This window comes from Hyla sarda, chromosome 7, assembly GCF_029499605.1.
Source record: "Hyla sarda isolate aHylSar1 chromosome 7, aHylSar1.hap1, whole genome shotgun sequence".
Taxonomy (NCBI): Eukaryota; Metazoa; Chordata; class Amphibia; order Anura; family Hylidae; genus Hyla; species Hyla sarda.
Genome location: NC_079195.1, coordinates 74,000,383 through 74,012,733, shown reverse-complemented (window position 1 = coordinate 74,012,733; position 12,351 = coordinate 74,000,383). Strand labels below are relative to the sequence as shown.

At 46.3% G+C, this 12,351-nt stretch overlaps 1 protein-coding gene across 1 annotated transcript in view; it reads left to right on the top strand.

Annotated features, from left to right (window-relative positions):
- The window catches only part of LOC130281905 (steroid 17-alpha-hydroxylase/17,20 lyase), a 48,500-nt gene extending 38,296 nt beyond the window's left edge, over window positions 1-10,204 (top strand). Inside the window, exon 8 of the mRNA XM_056529645.1 lies at window positions 7,209-10,204. Within this exon, the coding sequence (XP_056385620.1) occupies window positions 7,209-7,486 (278 nt within the window). The 3' untranslated portion in view covers window positions 7,487-10,204. The remainder of the gene's footprint in view (window positions 1-7,208) is intronic.
- Window positions 10,205-12,351: the final 2,147 nt, after the last annotated feature.

Sequence of the window (12,351 nt, the reverse complement as noted above, 5' to 3'; positions counted from 1 at the left end):
GTTTACATTGAAATCTGAAGCAAACAATCTTGTGCATCAAATCTACGCAGAATACTGTACGTGTGAATAGACCATAAAGGGGTTAGCCACTATTGTTAAAAATCTGCCAAGTGTTGTAAAATGAAGTAGAACTCACCTTACCAATCACCCGTCTTTCCCGGTCAAACTTTTCTGGGGTCTTCAACTAGTTTTTATCTTCTGGTCCCTCTTGACACAGACATGTGACCCCTGCATGCAGTCAGTACCATACACAGTATGACATAGGTAGGTCGCCAGGTAAGTAGCTTTCTAGTTAGATTGTTAGTTAACTAGGTAGACAGCTAGGTAGATAGCCAGGTATCAAGTAGATATGTGGGTAGGTACCACTCACATTCCCTGCCCACAATGACAAGGCCCGGCTGCCCCATGTGCTTGGGCCCGGCACAAACCTCTCCAGTTCCTGCAGATGATTGCTGCCGCCTGATGCTCTTCTGCCCACTAAGGATGGGGCCGGCTGTAGAGCAGGGAGCACTAGGAAGGCTCTGGTTCTTCCCTCCATGGTGCTGGCCACTTCTCCTCAGTGCTGTCTGTGTCCAAAAATGAAATGTTTCCCCAGCCCCCTGCTATAAAATTACTGCAACCAAAATGCCCTTACATCCATTATTTTTATTATCATTAAAGGGGTACTCCCCCCCCCCCCAAACATCTTATCCTCTGTCAAAAGGATAGGGGAAAAGATGTCTGATCGCTGGGGTCCATGTTTTGCTGTCTCTGGCACTGGGTGCCTTTAATGTGTGCAAGGCATCATGAAATTTGAGGATTACCAACGGATTTTGGGTCGCACTGTACAGCCCAGTGTCAGAAAGTTGGGTTTGCGTCCGAGATCTTGGGTCTTACAGCAGGACAATGACCCCAAACATAAGTCAAAAATCACCCAGAAATGTATGGCAGCAAAGTGCTGGAGAGTTCTGAAGTGGCAGCAATGAGTCCAGATCTAAATCCCATTGAACACCTGTGGTTAGATCTTAAAATTGCTGTTGGGAAAAGGCGCTGTTACGCCGAGCGCTCCGGGTCCCCGCTCCTCCCCGGAGCGCTCGCTTCTCTCTCGCTACCACAGCGCTCCGGGCAGCTCCACTGTCCCGGTGCGCTGCGATACCGTCTCCAGCCGGGATGCGATTCGCGATGCGGGTAGCGCCCGCTCGTGATGCGCATCCCGGCTCCCATACCTGACTCGCTCCCCGTCTGTCCTGTCCCGGCGCGCGCGGCCCCGCTCCCTAGGGCGCGCGCGCGCCGGGTCTCTGCGATTTAAAGGGCCACTGCGCCGCTGATTGGCGCAGTGGTTCCAATTAGTGTGTTCACCTGTGCACTCCCTATTTATACCTCACTTCCCCTTCACTCCCTCGCCGGATCTTGTTGCCATTGTGCCAGTGAAAGCGTTTCCTTGTGTGTTCCTAGCCTGTGTTCCAGACCTCCTGCCGTTGCCCCCGACTACGATCCTTGCTGCCTGCCCCGACCTTCTGCTACGTCCGACCTTGCTTCTGTCTACTCCCTTGTACCGCGCCTATCTTCAGCAGTCAGAGAGGTTGAGCCGTTGCTAGTGGATACGACCTGGTCACTACCGTCTCGCCTGACACCTCAAGAGAGGACACGACGCCGCATGGAGAATCTCTGCCTGTACTGTGCCAGTACCGAACACTTCCTGAAGGATTGTCCTATCCGTCCTCCCCGCCTGGAAAGACGTACGCTGACTCCGCACAAAGGTGAGACAGTCCTTGATGTCTACTCTGCTTCTCCACGTCTTACTGTGCCTGTGCGGATATCTGCCTCTGCCTTCTCCTTCTCTACTATGGCCTTCTTGGATTCCGGATCTGCAGGAAATTTTATTTTGGCCTCTCTCGTCAACAGGTTCAACATCCCAGTGACCAGTCTCGCCAGACCCCTCTACATCAATTGTGTAAACAATGAAAGATTGGACTGTACCATACGTTTCTGTACGGAGCCCCTTCTAATGTGCATCGGACCTCATCACGAGAAGATTGAATTTTTGGTCCTCCCCAATTGCACTTCCGAAATCCTCCTTGGACTACCCTGGCTTCAACTCCATTCCCCAACCCTGGATTGGTCCACTGGGGAGATCAAGAGTTGGGGGCCCTCTTGTTTCAAGGACTGCCTAAAACCGGTTCCCAGTACCCCTTGCCGTGACTCTGTGGTTCCCCCTGTAACCGGTCTCCCTAAGGCCTATATGGACTTTGCGGATGTTTTTTGCAAAAAACAAGCTGAGACTCTAATTCCTCACAGGCCTTATGATTGTCCTATTGACCTCCTCCCGGGCACTACTCCACCCCGGGGCAGAATCTATCCTCTGTCCGCCCCAGAGACTCTTGCTATGTCGGAGTACATCCAGGAAAATTTAAAAAAAGGCTTTATCCGTAAATCCTCCTCTCCTGCCGGAGCCGGATTTTTCTTTGTGTCCAAAAAAGATGGCTCTCTACGTCCTTGCATTGACTACCGCGGTCTTAATAAAATCACGGTAAAGAACCGCTACCCCCTACCCCTCATCTCTGAACTCTTTGATCGCCTCCAAGGTGCCCACATCTTTACCAAACTGGACTTAAGAGGTGCTTATAATCTCATCCGCATCAGAGAGGGGGATGAATGGAAAACGGCATTTAACACTAGAGATGGACACTTTGAGTATCTGGTCATGCCCTTTGGCCTGTGCAACGCCCCTGCCGTCTTCCAAGACTTTGTTAATGAAATTTTTCGTGATCTCTTATACTCCTGTGTTGTTGTATATCTGGACGATATCCTGATTTTTTCTGCCAATCTAGAAGAACACCGCCAGCATGTCCGTATGGTTCTTCAGAGACTTCGTGACAATCAACTTTATGCCAAGATAGAGAAATGTCTGTTTGAATGCCAATCTCTTCCTTTCCTAGGATACTTGGTCTCTGGCCAGGGACTACAAATGGATCCAGACAAACTCTCTGCCGTCTTAGATTGGCCACGCCCCTCCGGACTCCGTGCTATCCAACGTTTTTTGGGGTTCGCCAATTATTACAGGCAATTTATTCCACATTTTTCTACCGTTGTGGCCCCTATCGTGGCTTTAACCAAAAAAAAATGCCAATCCCAAGTCTTGGCCTCCTCAAGCGGAAGACGCCTTTAAACGGCTCAAGTCTGCCTTTTCTTCGGCTCCCGTGCTCTCCAGACCTGACCCATCTAAACCCTTCCTATTGGAGGTTGATGCCTCCTCTGTAGGAGCTGGAGCGGTCCTTCTACAAAAAAAATTCTTCCGGGCATGCTGTTACTTGTGGTTTTTTTTCTAGGACCTTCTCTCCGGCGGAGAGGAACTACTCCATCGGGGATCGAGAGCTTCTAGCCATTAAATTAGCACTTGAGGAATGGAGGCATCTGCTGGAGGGATCAAGATTTCCAGTTATTATTTACACCGATCACAAGAACCTCTCCTATCTCCAGTCTGCCCAACGGCTGAATCCTCGCCAGGCCAGGTGGTCTCTGTTCTTTGCCCGATTTAATTTTGAAATTCACTTTCGGCCTGCCGATAAGAACATTAGGGCCGATGCTCTCTCTCGTTCCTCGGATGCCTCGGAAGTTGAACTCTCTCCGCAACACATCATTCCTCCTGACTGCCTGATTTCCACTTCTCCAGCCTCCATCAGGCAAACTCCTCCAGGAAAGACCTTCGTCTCTCCACGCCAACGCCTCGGAATCCTCAAATGGGGTCACTCCTCCCATCTCGCAGGTCATGCAAGCATCAAGAAATCTGTGCAACTCATCTCTCGCTTCTATTGGTGGCCGACTCTGGAGACGGATGTCGTGGACTTTGTGCGAGCCTGCACTGTCTGTGCCCGGGATAAGACTCCTCGCCAGAAGCCCGCTGGTTTTCTTCATCCTCTGCCTGTCCCCGAACAGCCTTGGTCTCTGATTGGTATGGATTTTATTACAGACCTACCCCCATCCCGTGGCAGCACTGTTGTTTGGGTGGTCGTTGATCGATTCTCCAAGATGGCACATTTCATCCCTCTTCCTGGTCTTCCTTCAGCGCCTCAGTTGGCTAAACAATTTTTTGTACACATTTTTCGTCTTCACGGGTTGCCCACACACATAGTCTCGGATAGAGGCGTCCAATTCGTGTCAAAATTCTGGAGGGCTCTCTGTAAACAACTCAAGATTAAATTAAACTTTTCTTCTGCATATCATCCTCAATCCAATGGACAAGTAGAAAGAATTAACCAGGTCTTGGGTGATTATTTACGACATTTTGTTTCCTCCCGCCAGGATGATTGGGCAGATCTTCTACCATGGGCCGAATTCTCGTATAACTTTAGAGTCTCTGAATCTTCCTCCAAATCCCCATTTTTCGTGGTGTACGGCCGTCACCCTCTTCCCCCCCTCCCTACTCCCTTGCCCTCTGGTTTGCCCGCTGTAGATGAAGTGACTCGTGATCTTTCCACCATATGGAAAGAGACCCAAGATTCTCTTTTACAGGCTTCATCTCGCATGAAAAAGTTTGCCGATAAGAAAAGAAGAGCTCCCCCCATTTTTGCTCCCGGAGACAAGGTATGGCTCTCCGCTAAATATGTCCGCTTTCGTGTCCCCAGTTACAAACTGGGTCCACGCTATCTTGGTCCTTTCAAAGTCTTGTGCCAAATTAATCCTGTCTCTTACAAACTTCTTCTTCCTCCTTCTCTCCGTATTCCTAATGCCTTTCATGTCTCTCTTCTTAAACCACTCATCATCAACCGTTTCTCTCCCAAGTTAGTTTCTCCCACTCCTGTCTCCGGTTCTTCTGACGTCTTCTCAGTGAAAGAGATACTGGCCTCCAAGACGGTCAGAGGAAAAAGGTTCTTTTTGGTGGATTGGGAGGGCTGTGGACCTGAAGAGAGATCCTGGGAACCTGAGGACAACATCCTAGACAAAAGTCTGCTCCTCAGGTTCTCAGGCTCTAAGAAGAGGGGGAGACCCAAGGGGGGGGGTACTGTTACGCCGAGCGCTCCGGGTCCCCGCTCCTCCCCGGAGCGCTCGCTTCTCTTTCGCTACCGCAGCGCTCCGGGCAGCTCCACTGACCCGGTGCGCTGCGATACCGTCTCCAGCCGGGATGCGATTCGCGATGCGGGTAGCGCCCGCTCGCGATGCGCATCCCGGCTCCCGTACCTGACTCGCTCCCCGTCTGTCCTGTCCCGGCGCGCGCGGCCCCGCTCCCTAGGGCGCGCGCGCGCCGGGTCTCTGCGATTTAAAGGGCCACTGCGCCGCTGATTGGCGCAGTGGTTCCAATTAGTGTGTTCACCTGTGCACTCCCTATTTATACCTCACTTCCCCTTCACTCCCTCGCCGGATCTTGTTGCCATTGTGCCAGTGAAAGCGTTTCCTTGTGTGTTCCTAGCCTGTGTTCCAGACCTCCTGCCGTTGCCCCCGACTACGATCCTTGCTGCCTGCCCCGACCTTCTGCTACGTCCGACCTTGCTTCTGTCTACTCCCTTGTACCGCGCCTATCTTCAGCAGTCAGAGAGGTTGAGCCGTTGCTAGTGGATATGACCTGGTCACTACCGCCGCAGCAAGACCATCCCGCTTTGCGGCGGGCTCTGGTGAAAACCAGTAGTGACTTAGAACCGATCCACTAGCACGGTCCACGCCAATCCCTCTCTGGCACAGAGGATCCACTACCTGCCAGCCGGCATCGTGACAGGCGCCTTCCAATAAGAGAGACCTGGAGCAGTTTGCAAAGGAAGAGTGGTCCAACATTCCGGCTGAGAGGTGTAAGAAGCTTATTGATGGTTATAGGAAGAGACTGATTTCAGTAATTTTTTCCAAAGGGTGTGGAACCAAATATTAAGTTAAGGGTGCCAATTATTTTGTCCAGACCATTTTTGGAGTTTGGTGTGACATTATGTCCAATTTGCTTTTTTCCTCCCTTTTTTGGTTTAGTTCCAATACACACAAAGGGAATAAACATGTGTATAGCAAAACATGTTACTGCAATCCTTTTCTGTGAGAAATACTTCATTTTCTAGAAAAATTTCAGGGGTGCCAGCATTTACAGCTATGACTGTATATGTCAGGGTAGAGTTCACGACCGTCACCCCCCCCCCCCCCATAAGCTTGCACTGAGGGGGCGGGGCATGACATCATAAGGTGGGTGGAGTCATGACATCCCGATACTCCTACCCCGTGGTCGCGAGGATTCAGACAAGGAACGATCATCGATTCGTGCAGCTGAGACAGGTGGGTGCTGCATGAGAGATTGCAGGGGTCCCCAGCGGTGGGACCCCCGCGATCAGACATCTTATCCCCTATCCTTTGGATAGGGGATAAGATGTCTTAGGGCCAGAGTACCCCTTTAAGTAAAAGTCTTGGGTTAGTTCCCACACTTTTTTCCTAGGACCTGCTTAAAGAAGTTTTCCAGGAATAGAAAAACAGAGCTACTGTCTGTCTCCAGGTTGAGTGTGGTTCTGCATCTTTGTTCCATTGAAGTTAATGGAGCAAAGTTGTAAAACCACACCAAACCTGGAGACAGACGTGGAACTGTTTCTGAAAGAAACTAGCTGTGTTTTTGTTTTCCTGGATAACCCCTCCAAAGGGATTTGTAAATTATCAAAAAATCAGCTGCTGTATGCTCCAGAGGGAGTTGTGAAGTTCTTTCCAGTCTGACCACAGTGCTCTCTGCTGACACCTCTGTCTGTGTCAGGAACTTTCAGGAATATGAGCAAATCGCCAAAGCAAATTTCTCCTGCTCCAGACAGTTCCTGACATGGACAGAGGTGGCAGCAGAGAGCACTGTGGTCAGACTGGAAAGAACAACACAACTTCCTCTGGAGCATACAGCAGCTGACAAGAACTAAAAAGGATTAAGATTTTTTCCATAGAAGTAATTTATGAATCTTTATAACTTTCTGGCACCAATTAATATGAAACCTTTTTTTCTTCTCCTAAGTAACCCTTTAAGACCAGCATGTCAAACACCAGACTTACTACATTTCTCCCCTTACTGTTTTGCAGCTTGGTAGCCTCTATTGTTCCTAGTAAAGCCCGTTCCCCTCACCCTTGGCCATATTTGTCATAATACTTGGGCAGAACCCATTTCCTTCTTTTTTTTTTTCTGTCTTTAAAAAATGTTAAGCATGTCCTCCACAATGCTGTCATGGTGACTGTTCCAGTAGTCATCCCCATTCCTATGATCACACTAAACTCCATGACTTCTATTACAGATCGCTTCTTAGATGAAAATGGACGCCGTGTGCGCTCCCCAAGCCACAGTTACCTGCCATTTGGTGCTGGAATCCGGGTATGCCTTGGAGAAGCCCTGGCCAAGATGGAAATCTTTCTCTTCCTTTCCTGGATCTTACAGAGGTTCACTCTGCAGGTTCCTGACGGAGACCCCTTGCCAGACCTGGAGGGGAAATTTGGTGTTGTACTCCAGGTGAAACCATTCAGGATGACTGTAAAGCTGAGAGACGTCTGGAAAGACATTGACATAACTACATAAACACTGCACGTTGCGACCCAAATGGAGTATTTTGACCAATAACATTTTAGACAGACCACATGAGGTTTAAGCATATAACAGTATTGTCAGCCTCATCATTCTTTATTTATAGATGTTAAATAGTCTCGTACAGTAATGTCAAGCAGTGACGGTCTGTGCATTCTTAGTATGAGCACCCCCTGAGCCAGTGGGGCCACTAAATTAGGATAACATTGCTGAAAATGTGCTTTTCAAATAAGTTCTGTAGTGTGAACAGTGCATATATACTCCAAAGTCCCTTCTTTTCTACCATTGATTTTATGGCCTGCACTACACATGGGTGAGAATACATGTACAAAGATAAAAACTCAAAAATAAACACAAATTCCCTTTATACACTGGCTTCCTTATGTGAGTTAGGCTGGGTTCACATCGTGTTTTCAGTCATACAGGACTGCATACGGCTGGGGGGGAGCTAAAACCAGGCGCTCCCGTATGTCATGTATTTCAATGAGCCAACCACGGTTTTAGGTCCGGTGGAAAACCACATACGGGGCAAAAATGAGCTGACCGGTTCACTCCGGTCTGCTCATTAAAATACATTACATACAGGCCGCATACGGCAGGGATACCAGAGCGCCCGGTTTTAGCTGTATGTGGTCCCGTATGGCTGAAAACGTGATGTGAACCCAGCCTAATAAAGACATTACATGCATCAACATAAACTTAGTAGGAGCAATAACTGGGCGGTGACTCTATCCTCTTGCTCCATCTTTATGTATTCAGCAAAGCCCAGTACTGTAAATATTACAGATAAATATTATACTTTATAAGATTGCAAAACACAAAACAGCTTTCCCTACAAACCTGACTAGTCTCCCAGCGGTGGGGAAAAAAACACCCCCATAGTGCGATGCTGCCACCACCATGGCGCCCCCCTATGCAATATTTTACTATTTTCTTTTTAAAGGGGTTATCCAGGAAAAAACTTTTTTTTTAATCAACTGGCTCCAGAAAGTTAAACAGATTTGTAAATTACTTCTATTAAAAAATCTTAATTCTTTCAGTACTTATGAGTTGCTGAAGTTGAGTTGTTCTTTTCTGTCTAAGTGCTCTCTGATGACACGTGTCTCGGGAACCGCCCAGTTTAGAAGCAAATCCCCATAGCAAACCTCTTCTACTCTGTGCAGTTCCCGAGACAAACAGAGATGTCAGCAGAGAGCACTGTTGCCAGACAGAAAAGAACAATTCAACTTCAGCAGCTGATAATTATTGAAAGGATTAAGATTTTTAATAGAAGTCATTTACAAATCTGCTTAACTTTCTGGAGCCAGTTGATATAAAAATAAAAAATAAAGTTTTTTCCTGGAATACCCCTTTAAATAAATTAGCAGAGATTTCGATCATTCTGTTTTTGCTTTGTCATTATGGGGTATTGAGTGCAAAAGGATGGGGAAGGGGGTCTGAAGACTTTCCGAATGCATTGTAACAATAATCCTTTAGAGCTGTGGTCCTCCAGCTGTTGCAAAACCACAATTTCCAACATGCGCGGACAGCCGTTGGCTGTCCGGGCATGTTGGGAATTGTAGTTTTGCAACAGCTGGAGGGCAGCAGGTTGGATACCCTTGCTATAGGATGCCTAAATAAAGACAGGAGGAGGCAGGGGAAGCACTCTCATGAATATATTAAATACCTTTTAGCATTGTCTAGATAATACATTTTTCTTCAAATTGTGCTGCCCTCGAACAGTACAGTCTATGGTGATGGGTCACCAGACAGAAAAAAACAACTCAGCTTCAGCAGCTGATAATTATTGAAAGGATTAAGATTTTTTAATAGAAGTAATTTACAAATCTGTTTAACTTTCTGGAGCCAGTTGATATAAAAAAAAAAAAAGTTTTTTCCTGGAATACCCCTTTAATGTTATTTGCTTTAGGGTATTTCTGTCATATGTGTAACATAAATGTACATGAGATGTATTAATATAGGTGTTTGACCTTTGCACCGCTGCAATTGCAAACTTCTCTTTAAAAGGAATCTGTCGCTTATGTCTCTTATACCTGTGAGATTCAGTTTGTGTTAAAGGGGTACTCCAGAAGAAAGAAAAAAAAAGTTCTCAAATCAACTGGTGCAAGAAAGTTGTACAGATTTGTGAATGACTTCTATTTAACAATCTGAAACCTTCCAGTACTTATCAGCGGCTGTATGCTACAGAGGAAGTTGTGTAGTTCTTTTCTGTCTGACCACAGTGCTCTCTGCTGACATCTCTGTCTGCGTCATGAACTGTCCAGAGCAGGAGCAAATCTTCATAGCAAGCCTCTCCTGCTCTGGACAGTTCCTGACATGGACAGAGGTGTCAGCAGAGAGCACTGTGGTCAGACAGAGAAGAACTATACAACTTTCTCTGCAGCATACAGCAGCTGATAAGTACTGGAAGCCTTTAGATTTTTACATAGAATTACTTTACAAACTTTTTAGCACCAGTTTATTTGAAAACATTTTGTTTCTCTGAGGAGTACCCATTTAATTCTAACATTATAATTTTATATTTGTGTACTTTTATGTATGATACTATCCACATCCTATACGCTTGTGATCTACAATTTATATACATTATTTTAAAATTCCTGTACTTTGATATTGTACTACAATTTCTCTTAACTTTTTGATGTGTAACATTTCTTAATGCAAATGTATTCAATAAACTTCATTCAAGTTAAAAAAAAGAAAGAAAGAAAAGAAATCAGTCTCCAGGGTTGCATTTCCCTATAAGAAGGCAGCATAGAGTAAGGAGAGACCCTGCTTTTAGCGGTGTATCACCTGTCAATATGGTATTGTTATCATAAAATCACAGTACAGGGTCCCACTGAGTTCGCTGTTGGTTGGGTGTTGCGCAGCTAATACCTTGTGTTGTACCGTATATACTCGAGTATAAGCCGACCCGAATATTAGCCGAGGCCCCTAATTTCACCCCAAAAACCTAGGAAAAGTTATTGACTCGACTATAAGCCTAGGGTGGGAAATACATCATCCCCCCAATGTCATCATCCAGACCCCCGTCATTATCCAGGCTGGATGATGACGAAGGCCGCAGTGGTCTTCAACCTGCAGACCTCCAGAGGTTTCAAAACTACAACTCCCAGCATGCCCGGACAGCCGATGGCTGTCCGGCCATGCTCGAAGTTGTAGTTTTGCAACATCTGGAGGTCCGGAGGTTGAAGACCACTGAGAAGGGATTAACAGGCGGAGAGTTTATTCGAGTATAAGCCGAGGGGGGTGTTTTCAGCACCAAAAAATCGTGCTGAAAAACTTGGCTTATACTCGAGTATATACGGTATATGCTTTATGTTTTTCCACTGTTTTGTGTTGTTTTATATTGTAACTATGTTTATCGCAGGTTTGGCTTTGAGCAAAGAGTTAAAGGGGTTATCCACCATAAGGTGATTTTAGTACACACCTGCCAGACAGTAATGGACATGGGAAGGAAGGATTTGTACTTCTCTTGAAGCTAAACGGTTCAACCATACGGCTGTGGCCAAACTACAAGTCCCATGATCCCTTGCTTGTTAGTGTAAGGTTACTTTTCTCCCTCCCACACATCAGCCACCCCACCCATTAAAATACACCTTTCCATGAAATAGACCCCTGTTATTTAACCAGGGTGCCTTCAGCTGTTGCAAAACTACAATTCGCAGCAGAATGATCTACCTCCCACCCAGTGGTCGCTCCACCCATTAAAGCACAGACAGGCTCCCTCTGAACACCTTATTAGTGATGTAATGTCTCGGGTTGCACTGCACTCATTTTGTATGCTGTTAAAAATAAACATTGGGGCAAAAATCACAGAAGAATTGCGAGACCACCATCAAACACAGGTACAGCCCCTGTTGCATAGTGAAATAAAAAAAGAATAATAATATAATGGAATACCCCTTTAACATAAAGGGGTTATCCTGGGAGCAGATCATAAGGGATAAAATAACCTGTACTTACCTTCCCTTCTCTTCCACCACCACTGTTCTTGCTGAGCCCTAGTCCCACAGCGCTGCACTACTGGGTTTGGGGTCAGCCCATGGATATGGACATGGACAAGGCTGCATGAACAGACGTACCAATCACCTGCAACCACCACAAGGGAGGGACACGCCCCCTTCCCCAGATTTATAACCCTGTGATCTAATGAAAAGATGTAAAATAAAGGAAATTCAGAATGAAGCTACTAAACTGCCTTGCAGTAACACACAAGGAATCACCTCTAAAAAAAGAGCTTCCTGGAACTATCACCTGAAAGGTGGGTAAATTCACACATATCAGTCATTTCTGAAATTGCACCAAATTTGTAGCCCGACTTGTCCCTTTTTGAGTTAAAAAGCCACCCATGAAAAAAAGGAGTAAAAAAAAAAACACATACCACAGCCATTATTTGTAAGTACGCCCCAAAATACTATTAATAGTATTTAGAAATATTCGGCAGACTAGATGGGCCAAATGGTTCTTATCGGTCAATACATTCTATGTTTCATAGCCGACTCAAGTGACTTTTTTCAGTAGGGAGATACGTTTTTTCGAAGACTTTTCTACTGATTTGTCACATACATTCCAGCATCTCCTCACAATGTTATATCAATGTTTGCAGCAGGAAACATAATGTGGGGTTTTGGGTTGTTTTCCTGTGCTCCAGATGCAGAGAAGGATGTTGCTGCCTGCACCAAATATCTATCCCGGTAATCAACACATTCCCAGTTGCCAGCTCCAATTAATGGCCTTTGAGGCTCCGGCGGGGAGGAAATGAGGTTGTATAATTAGATATTCAATCACAGCCATTTCATTTCAACTTTATATCTAGGGAGAGACACATCTGCAGGACAAATTTAAAAAATCAAAAT